This window comes from Microtus pennsylvanicus, chromosome 9, assembly GCF_037038515.1.
Source record: "Microtus pennsylvanicus isolate mMicPen1 chromosome 9, mMicPen1.hap1, whole genome shotgun sequence".
Lineage (NCBI taxonomy): Eukaryota > Metazoa > Chordata > Mammalia > Rodentia > Cricetidae > Microtus > Microtus pennsylvanicus.
This window is the reverse complement of record NC_134587.1, coordinates 12,198,065-12,216,843: the sequence shown is the minus strand read 5'-3', so window position 1 is coordinate 12,216,843 and position 18,779 is coordinate 12,198,065. Positions and strand designations below refer to the sequence as shown.

The following is an 18,779-nucleotide window of genomic DNA, read 5'->3' as shown; positions in this document are numbered from 1 at the left end:
CTGGAGCAAAGCTGGAGGACCCACTTCTTTGTTGAAGAAACTTAAGTCGCCACAAGAACTAAAGCGGACTGCTTTTTACACGTAAGGCAAAGTGTAAAAAGTTTCGAAAAGGGGGCTAGAGAGTTGGCCCAGAGGTTAAGAGCATTGCCTGCTCTTCCAAAGGTCCTGAGTTCAATTCCCAGTAACCACACGGTGGCTCATAACCATCTGTAATGGGGTCTTTTGTCCTCTTCTGGCCTGCAGGCATACACACAGACAGAATATTGTATACATAATAAATAAATAAATAAATTTTCGAAAAGCATCTGATGCTGGCATTTACTAAGTTCTGGGCGCAGTCCTGAGTGACTTGAACTCAACCCACACAGCACCACAGCAGACTCTGATCCTCGTTCTCAGATGGAGAGTCCAGACAATAGCTGTCAGCACCCTGCTTCCAAACTGTTTCAATGCTCCGAGAGGACTTCTGTGCAGGGTGTCCACACCCCGAGCAGACGGCCTGAGGGCACTCAGACCAAACCCACACACCCTGCTTCCAAACTGTTTCAATGCTCCGAGAGGACTTCTGTGCAGGGTGTCCACACCCCAAGCAGACGGCCTGAGGGCACTCAGACCAAACCCACACACCCTGCTTCCAAACTGTTTCAATGCTCCGAGAGGACTTCTGTGCAGGGTGTCCACACCCCAGAGCAGACGGCCTGAGGGCACTCAGACCAAACCCACACACCCTGCTATTCACTTGAGACTTTCTACCAATATTTGGTAAGGTTCCATGAAAACAAGTTTTGAGTTTGGTTTATATACACTCAAATCTTCCCTACGGAAAAAAAATTTTTTTACAGGGTGGAGTTAACAGACACCTGTAATTCCAGCCTTCTGGAGGCTCAGGGAGGAGAGTTACCATCAATTTTGAGGTCAGTCTGGGCTATAAAACCCTAAATAAATAAATGAATGTGGGTGGGGGTAAGGTAATTGGAGATGTTTTGGGTGGGAAAGTCAATTCAGATTAAAATGGACAAGGTATACATTCAGAACACTGATGTTCAGTGTATGGATGCAGCTCTGGAGTTAGGTTAGACATTCAGAACACTGAAGTTCAGTGTATGGATGCAGTTCTGGAATTAGGTTAGACATTCAGAACACTGAAGTTCAGTGTATGGATGCAGTTCTGGAGTTAGGTAAGACATTCAGAACACTGAAGTTCAGTGTATGGATGCAGTTCTGGAGTTAGGTTAGACATTCAGAACACTGAAGTTCAGTGTATGGATGCAGTTCTGGAGTTAGGTAAGACATTCAGAACACTGAAGTTCAGTGTATGGATGCAGTTCTGGAGTTAGGTAAGACATTCAGAACACTGAAGTTCAGTGTATGGATGCAGTTCTGGAGTTAGGTTAGACATTCAGAACACTGAAGTTCAGTGTATGGATGCAGTTCTGGAGTTAGGTTAGACATTCAGAACACTGAAGTTCAGTGTATGGATGCAGTTCTGGAGTTAGGTAAGACATTCAGAACACTGAAGTTCAGTGTATGGATGCAGTTCTGGAGTTAGGTCAGACATTCAGAACACTGAAGTTCAGTGTATGGATGCAGTTCTGGAGTTAGGTCAGACATTCAGAACACTGAAGTTCAGTGTATGGATGCAGTTCTGGAGTTAGGTCAGACATTCAGAACACTGAAGTTCAGTGTATGGGGGGGGGGGGGGGGGAAGGAGGTGGTCAAATAACATGGAACTTAAAGTGAAACTAGAAAGACCTGACACGGTACTTTTAGAATAAAGCTGTACTGGGTACATGCACATGTATACGTACAGACACGTTTGCTCACGCATGCACCACACACACACACACACATGTGCAACAGCAATGTAACTAAATTGTTAAACTATTAACATAAATGTACATTTCCACCAAAGCATATCTGGTAGCATAATAGTAATCAACAGTGTATTTAATAGGTGAAGACAAACATCGACGCGGGACAATACAGTGATGTCTTGTTGAGATCCCACCGTTTTGGCTTCCTGTAATGAGGTATTTGCACAAACATTTGTTCACATTTAAACTCAAGTTCTTATGTAGGGAAACGGGGCACAGCCAGAAGGAAAAACAAGCACACGTCTCTCACCAACATACATGTCAGCATGGTAGCTTCTGTACTTACTTTCTCTCAATGTCCACATGTTTATTAAAGCTAATGTACTTATTGTTATTATTTTGGCTGGGGACTGAACCTACATGAGCTAAGGACATCACTCTACCAGTGAGCCACACCCCAACCTGCACAGCTACTTCCAAGGGTGAGAACCGCACATTTTACCTCCAGTCAGCGCTGACTCCAGAAGACAAAACAATCAATGCCTCAGGACACAGGAGCTGAAGCTGCCAGAGCAACATAGAAATTATTTAGCAACAAGCACCAGTTTCTTGTGAATATGATACTGGTTCATGTGGCCCAAATACTGGTAGGCTATTTAAATCCACGTTTGGAAAAGCTTTAGAAGACATGGATAAACTGATTCATTTGATACACTCTTATTTTAATTTTTATCAACATTCACTGTGTGTGTGTGCGTGCGTGCGTGTGTGTGTGTGTGTGTGTGTGTGTGCGCGCGCGCGTGCACCTGTGAGGAAGCAGCACACAGTAGTGTTCTGTTGCGCATCCTCTCCTCCCAGCACTCAGGTCTTCAGGCTGGTGGTCCACCACCCACCTCAATACACACACTCTTGATTCTGAGATAACCCACTTCGACTCAACTCAAGAAAGCAATTTCATTTTATGGCTTCTTTTCCTCCTTTCTTCCTGGCCTGTGTTTGTGAGATGTGTCCTTGTCCTTTTCCAGAGCCAGGCTGGCCAAACTCATCATCCCCCTGCCTTAGCCTCTAACAAGCTGACCCTTGCAGTTGTTCTCATTCATTCACAAATGTGGGGCGATCAGTGACCCATTGGCACAGCTTGGCCAAGTTCACCACTTCAAAATGTTAAACAACGCTGGGCATTTTCACTCAGATCATGAATTTCCGTGTGGGCAGAGACTGTAAGCAATCACTGAGTGCCAGCATGCGGTGACCACATCAACGTCCTCAGGGTTCTATCCTAATCATCAACGTCCTTCAGGGTTCTATCCGAATCTAAATAGGAGTTGGTGCTGCCCTGAAAGCTCTCCCGATGACCTGAGGAGCTCACAGGATTAGCCCTGAGGAAGGCTATTAGGCCTAACATTAACGGCTTGAAACATTTCACACTTGTCTGGAGTATGCTTAAGGAATTTAGCCATCTGCTTTTTAAGTAAAGATCTGTTAGGAACCTCCATCTAGAAAGCTCTTTGAATGTAATCTTCACAGTCTTTACATTTTAACTGTCACTGTTTATTACTGTTTGGCTACATTCTCTGTAATTCCAGCAGCATCGTAAACAGACAAAGTGTCTATGTACAATGAAAAAAAAAACACAAACAAACAAAATGGCTTGCAACATCAGGTAAGAGCCACAGTTTAACTGTACATGTTAAGGGGTGTCTGGCAGGGAGAGCCTGTTTTCTGCACCATGGACAACTTACGGTAAGTCTCAGCATTATGACTGTGACAATAAAGAAAAAAGAATCCGTACAAGAATGAAATACAGCATCCCCCAAAATATTGGTTTCTACCACACAAGGCAGTCAGAAAATGTTCACATTTTAACAAATCTGTACAAACCACAAGAAACATTCTATGGGACCATCATCCCACCTTGATGCTAAGAACTTTCTAGAATGTAGAATAACCATGAACAATTTATAAATCTAGTATCTATGTGCTCCACAGCCCTAGAACCTAAAAAACTGATGTAAAGAACTCAATGTGCCCAACATGGATCATTTTACATGCCTTGATTGTTAATGAATGCCTGCTTTTAATATCTCTCCATGATGTACAGTCAACTTGTGCCTTCAAGGAGGTCATTCAATTTTTTTTTTTAGCAAAAAAGCAATATCATTTAGCAGCAATTAAAGCGCCTTCAAGAAGACTTAAAAAAAATACAATATCCAATTAGAAAAGCCGTATTTTTAAACATTTGTACAAGAATAAGCTGCTGAAACTCAGTAATTGTAATAGGACATCTGTACAGTAATTTACAATAGAGCCAGAAGGGAATTTATCATTATCCTGCATAGAACTGGCCTGCTTTTGGTTACACACTGTCTCCTGTTTTAATGAACGAGGCCTGGAAACAAAAGAAAAATGCCTGTTAGTTCTAAAACACTGAAAGCCCTGGGAATGCTATCATTTAGTGACTGCAACTGACTGAAAATAGGCAGCTCTTTGTGTCAAAGGTGTGAAGTGTCCAGAAACGACAGCTCCCTTGTAACACAAGCGGTGGGGGAACGGACATGTGATTTGAGGTACAACTTGGTAAAAGTCAGAATAGGCAAACGACAAAGTCTACGACTGTCCAAAGACCCTAACTCTCACATTCTACTATAAAACACCACGGCCGCTGTCGCTCAGTTCTTGCTTTGGTTTCTGCAGATCAGCTGCCGAGTGCTGATGCTGTACCAGGCACTGTAGCTCCCATGTTAGAAATGTCTCATAATTTTCCATGTGTTCTTAAATAATGAAAAACTACCCTTCATATTAGAACTCTCTGGTAACAATCAAATATATTTAGGTATTATAAACGTTATTTACAGTGTCCCCTCTTCTTCCGCTGTAACGTGGTATTCCTGTTTCGTGCTGCTCCGGGGCAGAGGGAGGAGTGTGACTGAGTCACTGTCCACGATCCACCCTCGCACGGACTCCAGGGAGAGCTTTAGCTCACAGAAATTCTTACCCATGTCCTGTGTGAAAAAACCACAGCACTCAAATTCAAGTATGCATCTGGAAGCCAATCAGAGATCATGCCAATCTTGAAGGAGGGTCAGTACGTGATTACACTTGAAGAAGGAGGTGCAGGAGTTGCTGTCAGCCCAGACATGTGCAGGTTTCCTGAAGAATTGGATCTTCTCATGTGTGGGAGAAGGTAGGGATCATTTGCCAGCTGGTGCACATCAAATCGATCTTCTTTTCGGTAAGCCAAACAGCGTCTTATAAAGGCCTTCAAAAAGAAAGATGGCAATACAAATGACGTTCTAACTTTCAGACCCCAACCCACCAGATCCTCTGGAAGGGTGGACACATTAAAAACTATAAACAGAACACACTTTATAGGTAGTTCAAAACCTTAAGAACTTTTGGGAGTCCAATGACATTTTTACTCTAATCTGAAACTTCCACTGTGCCCGGGGTGCTACATGGAGCCTTGATTATTGCTTTCTTAGGACGCGTTGTTGGAAAGCTCCATTTCTGCTTACAAAGTGATTTTTACATTACTTTTATTTCATGTGCATTGATGTTTAGCCTGCATTTATGTCTGTGTGCGGGTGTCAGATCCCCTGGGACTGGAGTTACAGGTGGTGGTCAAGTGTGTAGATGCTGGAAATTGATTCTGGGTCCTCTGGAAAAGCAAGCAGCCAGTGCCCTTAACTACTGAGCCATCTCTTCAGCCCCTCTTTTTATACACTTAAGTATCTCAGCATTAGAATGGGCAGACAGAATAAGACCAAAAAGTAATGAAGGGTCCAGATCTTGTGGTTTCTCTTCCAATTTCAAAGAAAAGCAAGTTGCTGTGCACATAGAATGAGGAAGCATATTTAATGCTTAATGATGAAGACAGCATGTCCCAAGGCCCAAGCGGTCTCTGCTTCCAGAGCAAGTCAGCACCCTTTGCAGCAGCAGCTATTCTAGTCACTGTGGCTACTGAGGCACTAACCACACCAGAGCCACAACTCAGACACTTGATAAACGTATATGAGGTCAATACCTTGGCTTCACTGCTTACAACTGGTTTTACAGGGAACTGGACTTCTGTGGCTTTTAGTATTGTGTTTTCCTGGAGAATGTCTTGTTGAGATTGATTGTGACCAAATGGCTTAAAAAAAAAAGAATAAAATATTGAAACAAAACATTTAAAACAAAGAATCACCACAAAAATGATTTGTATCTTAACATCTTGTCCTTAGTTACCTAAAACTTGGGATGTGGTCTCACTGAAACAAGATTATAGCTAAGAACAGTCTGGAAACGTCCATTCAGTCAGTCCCCAGCAGATAAACCCCATGTGATGGAGAAGCAAATCAGGCTGTCATTCAAGTAATTAGGAAACAGCCCTAGACTGGGAGCCAGGAAACCCAGGTTTGGTCTCTAGGCTAGTCAGTTTTTAATAATTTAACATTAGCTAGAGTTGACTGGGAACTTCAACTGAATGCTGCCTCACTAAACTGGCCTATGGGCATGTCTATGGGGTATTTTACTGCTTGGTAACTAAACTGATGTGGGAGGGCCATCCCGGAAAGGTGGTCCTTGAGTGAACAGAAAGCAAGCTGAGCAGGCTGAACCAAGCCAGCAAGAAGTGCTCATCTGTGAGGTCTTGCTTCGTTCCTGCCTCAAGTTACTGCCTTTGCTTCCCTAACCTATAACCCAACCTGCAATTTTCTTCCCTGCATAGTTGCTTTTGGTCATGATGTTAATATTAAGGGCTTCATGTAATGCACACTTTTAGACTGGTTCCTCCACCTCTTCTTGTAGTGGTGGAGACTGGATAGGACGCAAACTAGACATTATCCATGGCAACTTGCATTTCTGATTTTACTATCAACAGGTCTGGGGAAAACTAAGTTTGATGGCGTTTCTCTGAGGAATTACTGGAGGAACTGGAATCCAGACCAAATGTCTGCAGGGGCAGTGGGAGTTAAGAGAAAGTGTAAGGAACAAAGGACATTGCAATGTGCTTAACTCCAGAGTTCCCAATAGAATATGTTTGGGCAAGGAAGAAGGAGAGACCAACCAAATCAACTGTTAAAATAACTGTGTCTTCTGATACAAAGACACAATCAAGAAGTGTGCCATTCCTTGGAAGGATCTAAACTGATTCTAAGTTACTGAAATTTTGCACATAAAAGACAAAACAAACATGAATTTATTTTACAGGGATGAACTGATGTGCACAACTTACTTTTCTACCATAGAGACACTGGAAGAAGATGACTCCAACCGACCACACATCAACCTTGTTGGAAATCTTGGGTGGCTCTTTTCCAACTACAAAGCACTCAGGAGGCAAATACCTTTAAGTAATGGGAGAGGGGAAAGAGATGTAATGTTTAGCTCAAAATTTTTAAATCTTAGAATGCTTACTTTATTTACACATAATCACAGTTTTCAGCAATGAAAACCAAAGTTTTAATTCATTTGACTTCAGAACCAAAATATAACTTTGTGAGAAAGTATATTTAAGTCCAAAGAAAGCATTGTCATTACTGTGATAGTGTAATCTGAGTAAATTTCAAATAACAGAAGAAACACTCTCCTACCCTACTCGAACAGTTTAAGCTGCAGCCAGTTCTTCCTACAATAAACAGACCACAGACTATCTACTCTAAGCCACCCAAAGTCTTCATTTATTCCAACGAGACAGGATCTCATATTCCTTATTGTAACATAAGACCTATCCTAATTGACAACATAAATTTCAAAATCTGAGCCGGGCGATGGTGGCGCACGCCTTTAATCCCAGCACTCGGGAGGCAGAGGCAGGAGGATCTCTATGAGTTCGAGACCAGCCTGGTCTACAGAGCTAGTTCCAGGACAGGCTCCAAAGCCACAAAGAAACCCTGTCTCGACAAAAAAACAAAAAAAAATTCAAAATCTGCAATCATATTATCCCCTTTCTCCCTCCAAACTGGCAAGTCAAGGCCAATTCACTCACCTCTGGACATGAGCTTTCTCTGTTGCCTTCCACAGGCATGTAACATGGCTTCCTTGCCCATGTTTAGAAAGAATGACGTGGAACATCTACAAAAGCATTCAGCTCTCCTTGCACTAGACTTCAAGAAGTGCAAGGAGCTTTGATTTTGCATGCAGCTTCAAGCACTACCAGTGTGTGAAATATACTAAGTATTCAAACACTAACTTAAAATTTAAAACTGCTATTCATAAATTCATATTTTGATATATGAAAGATAGAAATAAATTCATTATCTTGTTATAAGTAAAAGAATCCACCAGGCATGGTGGTGCACGACTTTAGTCCCAACACTTGGGAGGTGGAGGCAGGTGGATCTCTTTGAGTTTGAGGCCAGCCTGGTCTATGGAGTAAGTTCCAGGAGAGCTAAGGTTACACAGAGAAACCCTGTCTCAAAACAGCCCCCCAAAGTAAAACAATCCATCAGAGATGCAAGCATCACACAACTCAAAACTCTGATAAATTAAAAAAAAGTAAAGACGAGTAATGTAGTTAAACCATGGTCCACCTAAAAATAATTTGATGCTAGACTGAAGGTGTTTAAGTGTGTGGCTGAGAGGAGCACAGCTCTTGAACACGCAGGCGTCTTGCCACACACAGGATATGTAAGCAAAAGAGCAACAATAGCAACAATTTTGTAGGTGACAAATTTGACTGTTCTGGACAACAGTACAGTTAAGAAACAAAACTGACTTTTCCTTAGTGATACCGACAACAATTTTAAATTTATGTAGATGAGAAGTTTTATAAAAGCAATATGTATGTTCCAAAAGGGTCACCCCAGTCCCCAAATACACATCTAAATAACTCAACACTGAAATCCAATCATTTGTTTGGACTACCATTTCTATGGGAAATATATTCTTTTTGTTGTCGATTCTGAAACAGGGTCTCACTATGTAGCCTTGGTTGGCCTAGACCTCACTCTGTAGACCATGCAGGCTGTCAACTTACAGAGATCCTTCTGGCTCTGTCTCCCGAGTGCTGGGATTATCAGTGGACACTAACACGCCAAGCCTGGAAATAAGTCCTATGTCTCTACATAAGAACATCATGAAATTCCTCTAAGAGGGGAATTTCCTCCCACTGTTCAACATTAGTGAAGTTAAGGTGACAGAGAAATCAATGTTGAGAGTTCTAAAGAGAAGAAACGGGTTTTTTTGGTTTGGTTTTGTTTTTGTTTTTGTTTTTTTTTTTTTTTTTGGTTTTTCGAGACAGGGTTTCTCTGTGGTTTTGGAGCCTGTCCTGGAACAACCTCTTGTAGACCAGGCTGTTCTCGAACTCACAGAGATCCGCCTGCCTCTGCCTCCCAAGTGCTGGGATTAAAGGCGTGCGCTACCACCACCCGGCGAGAAGAAACGTTTTTTTACTTACTATAGGTCTCTAGGGTTTTGCCGTAAAACAGCCTGTTCAAAAATGGCTAAAAGACTTCTAGTCAAGACTCTCCTCAATTCAGAGGCTCAGAATCAATGCCTTTAGCACAGTAACCCTCAAAGAATATTTGGAAATAAAACTAAATTTTCATAAAGCACTGAACTAATTAAGTAGTCTTGATGTATTTACTAAATCATTTACCAGTAAGTGCCTGCCCCCTGGGAAGTCAGATCCATTCCGTCCACACCATAGCTATCATCATCCATAATCTTAGACAGACCAAAATCAGTGATTTTGATTTCTCCACATGCCGTTCCATCTACCAGAAGGATATTTCCTAAAAACCAAAACAGAGTATTTTTAGTAGCACACACACATACACACCCATCTATATGAACAAAAGGATAATTTTTACAATTAAGAGCAATGTTTGGTAAATAAACATGTATCTGGGGTCTCATTATGTTGGTGCACACCTTCAATCCCAGCACTTAGGAAGCATCAGAAGGTGGATCTCTATGAGTTAGTCCAGCTCAGGCTACATAGGGAAACCCTGTTACAAAATGCAAGCAAAAAAGCAGACATAACCCCCAACTCCACCCCTGGAAAAACAAAAACAAAAACCTAACCCTGTAAGACAGGTTTCCTGAAATACCTGGCTTAAGGTCATAATGTATAATAGGAGGCTTGATCTCATTGAGATATCGTAGGGCATTCACTATCTGCATCACAATAGACCGAGCTTCTTTCTCAGACATCAATTTGTGCTGCTTCAGGTAGAAGTCCAAGTCATTGCCTTCACAGTACTCCAGCACAGTACAAAACCTACACCAGAAAGGGAACAATCAGCAGAAATCTAGCCCCATACAAAATCCACACTGGGAAAGTGAAGAATCATTATCCAGTAACTGAGAACCCTAACAGAGAGATGAGAACATCTGCACTGCAGGGTCGGAAACAAAACCAGTATTCTAACAAGTCGAATCTTTGTTTACTTACGTATCTGTATCCAAGGAGAAGTAATCATAGAGTTTAACTATTCTGGGGTGATCCAGTTCCTTGTGTATTCGATACTCTCTGCAGGCATGTTTGTGGTAGTTTTCTTTTTTTTCGTCTCTCCAGCTTTTATTAAGCTGGTGGATTTTCACAGCAGCGTATCTCTGCTCATACAAGTCAAAAGCCTACAATTCAAGGTAGAACACAACCACACAGTACATCAATCTGCTATGAAGATTTGTCAGTTGTATTGCTTTAATAAAATGTAGATTGGCCAGTAGCCAGGCAGGAAGTGGAGGCAGGACGAGGACAGAAGAGTTCTAGGAAGAGGAAAGGCTCAGCTGTCAGTTGTCACCCAGACACAGAGGAAGCAAGATGAGAACGCCTGGCTTATGAGAGGCACCAAGCCACATGACTGAAACAGACAAGAATTATGTAGGATGTAAGAGTTAGTCAGAAGCCTGAGCTAATAGTCCTACCAATTTATGATTTAAGCCTCTATGTGGTTTTTTTTGGGGGACCGGGCAAGAAAGAAACCTCTGCCAACATCAATCAAACAACTCAACAGAATTTAGTTTTGGTAATATTTTTGCAACAACTACCGATCACCTAAGATGATATACAGTTCAGTGATATACTTAAATAAGACAGAAATGCTATGGTGATGAAGCAAAAAAGTAAAAATAATGTCAATTTTCACATTCAAATTCTTTAAATGTGAATATTTTGAATCATGATAAAACAATGAAGCCAGTTTTCTTTTAAATGCAGGCCTGCTCCATTACATGGGAAAGCTTATAGAGAGCAACCAGCAACATAAACACCTATGACACTTTCCTGTGTGTTGTAGGGAAGAAAGTATTTTTATCTGTCTTTCTTAGCAACTAAATTAATAAATTCTTTTCAAGTTTAAAGTTATTTTTATTTTATCGTATGGGTGTTATGTTATCTGCGCAGCTCTGCATGTAGTGTCTGAAGAGGCCAGAAGATGGCACTGAGTCCTCTGAAATAAGAGTTAAGATGTGAACTGCCCATGTGGATGTTGGGAATCTGAGACAAGTCCTCTGGAAGACCCCTCAGTGCTCCTGACTACTGATCCATTTCTACAGCCCCAGTTAATAGGTTCTTTTTTTTGTAAAAAAAAAAAAAAAAAAAAAAGAAGATATATTTATTTATTTATGTATTCAGTCAGTCTGTCAGTCAGTCAGTCAGTATCCTGCCTGTAGGCCAGAAGAGGGCACCAGATCTCATTATAGGTGGTTGTGAGCCACCATGTGGTTGCTGGGAATTGAACTCTATTCCAGAGAAGAGCAGTCAGTGCTCTTAACCGCTGAGCCATCTCTCCAGCCCTAACAGGTTCTTAATAATTCCAGAGGAATTAGACCACCCTGAGTTGGAGTTACAGGTAGATGTGCGCCTTCTAACAACGGTGCGTGAAACTGAACTCGGGTCCTTTGGGAGAGCAGTGTGTGCCCTTACTGTAGAGCATTCTCTCCAGCCCTAAGTGTTTCACACTCTAAATGCTGTTGAAAGAAAGCTTAACAGTTTAAGCTTCATTGTGACTTATATGCAAAGATGCCTCTTTAAAAAGCACTTAGTAACTTCCATGTTTGTTAAAAGGTCTCCAGGAATCCCTACTTTACTAGCTTAAGCAGAGGGAAACACTTCCTAGTTAGCTTCAGTTGTTAATTCCATACAGTCCAAAGTTATCTGAAGGACTCTGCACTGGGAGATTGACTTGATTAAACTGACCGTGGGCAGTGCCACTCCGGAGTGTGTGGTCCTGGACTGTGTACAAAAGGGCAAGCACAAGCCAGAGTAACCAAGCCTGTGAGCAGCACCCTCCGTGACTCTTGCTTCCAGCTCTGGTGTTGAGTTCATGTTTGGCTTTCCTCAGTGTATGACTGTAACCTACAAGATGAAGTAACTGTTCCCTCCCCAACTTGTCCTGGTCATAGTATTTGTCACAGTAAGAGAGGAGCAATGAGAACAAGAGTAAAGTGACTTGATGACAGAATTATAAACCTGTGAGATCACAGCAGAGGAACAGGGCCCCTGGGAACATTGAGACAGAGTGCTAGTAAGTACCAGCACCCTACAGAGGCTCAGGCTTATTTAGAGTTAAAATGGCTGAGAGGATAAAAGAAGACTATACAGGTAAGAACAGATCTTAGACCCAGGAGAAAAGACAACAAACCCCACCATAAGCCCTTTTGTTGTAATGAGACTGAGGATAAAAGTCAGTCTAAAACCAGTATACAAAAGCCATGTGTTTTTTAATCTCACCCCCTCCATTAGCATAAAGAACAGTGACCATTACCTTATACACCTCACTGAAACCACCTCTTCCAAGAAGATGAAGCAATAAATATCTTTCATTTAACGTTGGATGATCTTTGAACCTTAAAAAGGCAGGGAGGAAAAACAGCTATTTAGGCACATTAAAAGAATACAAGAAGTTCTGTGTGCATTAAAGACCATTCCTGACTCTACTCCCAGCTGTCTGCTTCAGTCACTCTGTTGTTAATTTTGCACACTGGACAACTGGGCAGCAGTGTGCTCTTCTCTCTCCATCTTTCTACACAGTACCACCTGTGATAGCATCAGCACTTACAAAGTATAACTGTAACAGCTAGCCACTAACAGCACCCTCTTAAAGACCATCAACTGTGCCCTACAGAAAAGCCCTTTCTTGAAAAAATACTTTTATATTGAGTAATGAGTGACCAAGATTTTATAGTACTGACTTACATTTAAAAATAATTTATCAACTGATTTTTGTTCATGGTTTTATCTTAGTGTCTTTGAACTATTCATCAATTTTAAAAGTAAGAAATTTTTAAAAACTTGTTAAAAAAAAAACACAAGTAACACTTACCTACCATTACTAGTTTACTGTAACTGCTATATATTAAGTGATACATACTATCATTAATAGCTAACGTTTATCATACTGCTATCTAGTAAGCAACTTACATAAGTCCATTTGTTCATTTCTCAACCAATTCTATGAGACAAAGCCTGCTGTATCTGTTTGCAGACGAGGGTCAGACAGGGTAAGCTGTCTGTACAAGGTAAGCAGTAATACTCAAAGTGCTTGGCAGAAACACGGTTTCCAAAATTTACACTCTGACAGCAACAGCTTTAAAAAGCCAAGTGTAAAGACATTGCATTTGTACAATTTACTAAAAATTAGCTGAATATAAGTAAGTTTTTCCTGAAAACTGTAGAAAATAGAGATTTCTGCTTAGACTGAGGCACATTATAAAACTAACAATTTACTTTATCTTAAATTCCCAAACCACAGCCACAAATATGGAATTTGATTTTCAAAGTCAGTTAATTTTAAATTATTTTATCCCATTTGCTTTAAGAATTTAATGTGATAGAATGCAGGGTATTTTCTATTATGCTAAATTAGCAACCTGTGTTCATGGACTGCACATCCACACCTGATCACAAGGCCCCTCTCTAAGCAAAGCATTCTCACTTCCCAAGGGAATACATACATACATACATGCATACATATGAAGTCACGCAGCTTTAAATGACATCGCTAGACTTCTAGATCAAGTGACAACACACAAAGTTTTCACCTACATGCTAATAAACGAAGATCCAGTAAACACAGGTTATTTTAATGTGCCACAAAAGACACTCATTTTAATAACTGGATTTAAACCAGAGACTACAACTTGCAGTTCTTTCCCATGTCTTCCTACATTGTATGATACGTAACTTTTATAATAATTCCTCCTTCATTCCTGTAAAATTAATTTTGACATTCAGTCAAGATATAACTATAAGGTGACTACTATGTCCCAGGTACTCTCTTAGGTTTGATGATACAAAGAGATCAAAACAATAATCTTTTTTTTTTTTTTTTTTGATTTTCGAGACAGGGTTTCTCTGTAGCTTTGGTGCCTGTCCTGGAACTAGCTCTTGTAGACCAGGCTGGCCTCGAACTCACAGAGATCCGCCTGCCTCTGCCTCCCGAGTGCTGGGATTAAAGGCGTGCACCACCACTGCCCGGCTAACAATAATCTTGTTAAAGAAGTTTACAGGTTAAGGGGAGGAAACATAATAAATCAACAACAACAACAAACAGACAGTGGCAATCACCATGAAAAATTAAGAAAAGGATATGAAAGAAGTGAGGCGGAGCTGAGACAGGTATTCTGTCTAGGGCGCACTTGATGGGAAATAAAAGGCAAGTCACCCACATATCCAGAAGGGGAGTAAGAGTGGTGGCATGCGGAGGTGGCTGGGGGCAGACCACACAGACATCCAAGTTAGCAACCCTTTGGAATTCCCATGTGTACAGAGACGGCTGACTGAGAAAGCGTTTATGTTTTCCATGGGAGAGGAAAGGGGGCTGCTGTCATGTACAACATGGCACTTACTGTGAATTATCCTCATTGTTTATTCTCTTGAGCTCTCGTATGTGAAGATTCCTGACTCTTTCCAAGCGCTCCAGTTCCGCCTGGATTTCAGCTTCTTCCTGAAGATGAAGAGAGGAAACTGTAACAACCTTCGTTTATTTGTGATATAAAAGGACATTTTACCCATGTATCCATTTTCACGGCGAGCGAGGAGAATACAGGAGTCTAAAGTTCCATTGAGTTAGAAGACCAGCGTGTTCTTAGAAAAGCATGGCTGATTGCAGGGCTCATCCTCTACCTAGACGCTGTACCTAGTGAAAGCCCACATTTATCCTGTACTCTGAAGAATCTATTTTGATAACAAATTAATAAAATAAGAGAATCTAAAAATAAGAGAATCTAGTCAACCACTATGTTTCCCTGGACATTATGGCACACACCTTTAGTCTCAGCAGAAACAGGCAGACCTCTGAGTTCAAGACCAGCCTGAACTACAGAGCAAGCTCCTGGCTAACTAATGCTGCATAATAAGACCCTATCTCAAAAATAAAGTTCTAATTCTGGATTTAACCACTAGCTAGCCAGATATTGAAAGCAGAGAGATTCTCTGTAGGCAGTTACAGAATAGAAGGAACATCAGGAAGAACAGACTACATTAAAGAGCAGTGGGCTTGGTGATCAAACACAAAATAAAAGAATATAGTTCTTCTCTATTCGAACCAAAAAAAAAAGCAACTGGTAATTTAATAATACACATTGTAATGGTTGACAACATCTTAAAACAATGCTTATGTTCTGATATGCATCACAAAAATCAAGTCATAGAAACAACAGATCTCAATAATGGCTCATTAGATGACCTGCAAAAATACTACTTTCCAATATATATTGGTTTCTTGAGACAGGGTTTCTCTGTGCAGCCCTGTTTGTCCTGGAACTTGCTCTGTAGACCAGGCTATCCTCAAACTATGAGATCCACCTGTCTCTGCCTCCCGAGTGCTGGGATTAAAGGTGTGTGTCACTACCATCTGACACTTTCCAATATTTTTAATGAAAAATAAGACCCATGACCACTTCAACAGAACAATTTGTCTCTTAACAAACCTTAAGCACAAAAATGTATCTTATTCATAATCAGTCTCTTTTGGCAACACAATATTCCCTGGTTTATGAGTTACACCATGCCCACTCCACTCTCTTGCCCTCCAACTCGTGTCTCCTTCTACTTCCTCTTGAATTCATGACCTCTTCTTTAATTACGAGAGAGCGCTATTAATTTACTTCAAATTTATCCTTATTTTGTAGATATAGGAAATATAAACCAATAGAAATATGAACCAACAGCAAAACAAGTATTGCCAACACAGAACAGGTCTGACTTTATCTCACCTGTCACACCTGAGTATGACTGTGCAGATGGGAGGGGAGGAAGAAGATAGAAAAGCTCTGGAATTCATAGCTACAATCTTTTCTGGCTATACACAACATCGTTCTAGTTTCATTTCCAATCAGGACACCTGCCATCACTGACGGGAACAGTCTGTCTTTTCTGAATGTATTTAGCTAGCTCAGATACCTCCCGTCCAACCTGTTGTTAATGTCTACTGATACCTTCCTCTTCCTGACTTCATTTCTTCATCCCTCTTAAGAGAGAAGGGTGTGTGGTATGTGTTTGGTTTACTCTCTCTTCAAATGCACAAATATATAGACTGAAACTTTTAACTGGGCACGAATGCTAAACAAGACAGGTTTGTTCCTCTGCAAGCCTCTCTCTATTTTATATAAACAAAGCAAAACCCTTTCTAAGCAGCTGCAAATAAATGCATGAATCCCAATGACTGGCAAATATAGTATTTAGTATTATTATTCTATACTGTTGTATTATAGGGAAGAATCCCTTAGATATTAACCAGGGTGCTGACATATTAACAGGGTGCTAGCAGGCAGTGTACAGAACATGGTACGGTACAGTGCCGTCCTTTCTTCTAATTTTCCATTTTCAGAGTGAGCCCTTTTCAGGATACTAGTGTGTAGGGTTAAGCCAGCCCCTTTAGGGGGCAAGTTTGCCTCGGGCGAATGCATACTGATAAATCGGGCGCGCGGGAGGCAGCTCGGCCTTTTTCCTGCCTCCTGTGCTACGCAGGAACCTCGGTTCTGTAAGTTTATTTAATCATTAAAGTTGTATATATTCTTTAATATCTGCCTGCATTTATTCACGCCGCTACACTAGTGAATACCCCCACACACACCCTGGCTTTTAAACAGCATGAAAAGAGTTAACTTTCTACTCGACAATAGGAAGGTCAGCCCTAACACACTCGGTGTGTGCGCATGTGAAAGCACAGACTGGAAATGGCTAGTGGTCAAGAAAGTGCTTTCCACCATGAAACAGTGATTTCTAGCTTAAACAATTCTGCTCTAAGTGAGGGAAATTCGACTTGCAATATTAAAACAGCAGCAACAACAAAAAATAATGTGTGTGCATGCATGTTTGTGTATGTAACATAGCCTAAGCTGGCTTGAAAAATCACTGTGTGGTCAAGGATGATCTTGAGCTCCTGATTCTCCTTGGAGTAGTTAGGATGTACTGCTCTACCACCTGCAGATGCTAGGGTTATACCCTGGATTCATGTATGCCAGGACAACACTCTACCAAGTGAGTACATCCCCAGCCCCACAAAAATGTTTAAATCCCACTGCTTAAACTAGCTAATTAATACAAACACCAAAGGAAGAAAATTTACCTCTAAATTTCCCTTTTGGTAGGTGGCTATCATCTACTGCCAAGTCAAGGGTCTGATTACAAGAACCAGACTGTTCAAAGTTTCTGGTGTGGAGCAGGTGGACTATAAACAAAGGAGAGCTTCCATCTACAGCTAGTTCCATGCTCGCAGCCGGAACTTCAAAATCTACTCATTTCTAAGTAGAAAGAAATAGTAAGGACAAAATGTCAACAAAGAACCCCAAAGTGCTTCTCAGCACCTCTCTTGCCCATACACAGCCAGAAGCCTCCTAACTGTGATCTTCTCAAACAGTGCATTTTCCACCAAAGGTCCCCTGAAAACTACTGCTCTTGCAAGAGCAGAACCCTGTATTACAGTGTACAGACACATAATGTGCCTGTGGTTGGCCTTAAGTGAGACAATCTTTAGATTTCTTTTGGTAATGGCTACAAATAGAAGTGAACACAGAGATCTAAAGATAAAGCTGTCCAATATTATACTGCTCATTATTTTCACTCAACACTAAAATGACAAGAAATGTCACATATGGAACTTTTTTGATAACTTGGATGACATGAATATTCTAAAAAGGCCGAGAGAAACAGCAAAGCTGGTTAGGAGTGTGTGGAGACAATTCACCTAAAACCAGCGCCCTGCATTCTCCACTGCGCAAAAGGCTCGCAGGCAATCCAGTCTTGTCCGTTTCAACTGGCTGCATGTTCCACTGTCAGGAGTGAGAAAAGAGCTGTGAGCTTGTTCTCAGCCTGTAAAGAGTTCACCATGGAGGTTAGTACTGATGCTGCTGCTGCCTGTCACTGCTTGTTTCTCTTTGCAGGTGCCAATATCCTCAGAGAACAGGATGTCAGTGGCAGAGTTGTTGCTACACTGTTATCTCTTCAGAACGAGGCACAAGGAGAGATGAATGCCACATCGCAAGGAGCAGAGGAGAAAGAGAGAAAGAAATGGTGTCAGGTGGCATGTTGGATGTGATTCTGTTTCAGTAGAGACTGAGGTGACTGTCAATTGCTTAGCTGATTGCTTCAGGCTGATATCCTGCGTCTGCTAATAATTCCTGCCTAGCACTATTTCAGTTACAAACTGGTTATGTCTCCCCAATAAAACTTCTGACACTTAAACCAGGTCAATCTCAACCTCTCTCTCTCTTTCCCCAGTCATTCCTTTACTATTTACTATCTGATACCAAGACACCAAACTTCCTAGCTTTGTCTTCAAATAATCATATATTTAAAACATATATCTGAAAAGAGAACAGTACACATCTTTAGTCCCAGCACCTGGGAGGCAGAGGCAAGCAATTTTCCATGAGTTCCAGGCCAGTCAAGGTATATATTGAGATCCTGCTCAAAACACCCAGCAACAGAACAAAGAGCAACTATATCCACATATGTTCACACTATAACTTATGGGATTAGCCACTGAGAAGGAGGCAGTGAGAACCTAACTGGCTTGTTGCCCATGGACTATG

At 41.2% G+C, this 18,779-nt stretch overlaps 1 protein-coding gene across 2 annotated transcripts in view; it reads right to left on the bottom strand.

The window, feature by feature from the left end:
• Positions 1–3,343: 3,343 nt before the first annotated feature.
• Positions 3,344–18,779, bottom strand: part of Tlk1 (tousled like kinase 1) — a 102,140-nt gene continuing 86,704 nt past the window's right edge. For both annotated transcript variants that reach the window (XM_075984931.1, XM_075984932.1), the window contains exons 13-20: positions 14,592–14,689; positions 12,509–12,590; positions 10,192–10,373; positions 9,848–10,017; positions 9,394–9,529; positions 7,030–7,141; positions 5,839–5,946; positions 3,344–5,073 (exon numbers count right to left, since the gene is read on the bottom strand). In XM_075984931.1, coding sequence (XP_075841046.1) covers positions 4,897–5,073; positions 5,839–5,946; positions 7,030–7,141; positions 9,394–9,529; positions 9,848–10,017; positions 10,192–10,373; positions 12,509–12,590; positions 14,592–14,689 — 1,065 coding nt within the window. In that variant the 3' untranslated portion in view covers positions 3,344–4,896. The remainder of the gene's footprint in view (positions 5,074–5,838; positions 5,947–7,029; positions 7,142–9,393; positions 9,530–9,847; positions 10,018–10,191; positions 10,374–12,508; positions 12,591–14,591; positions 14,690–18,779) is intronic.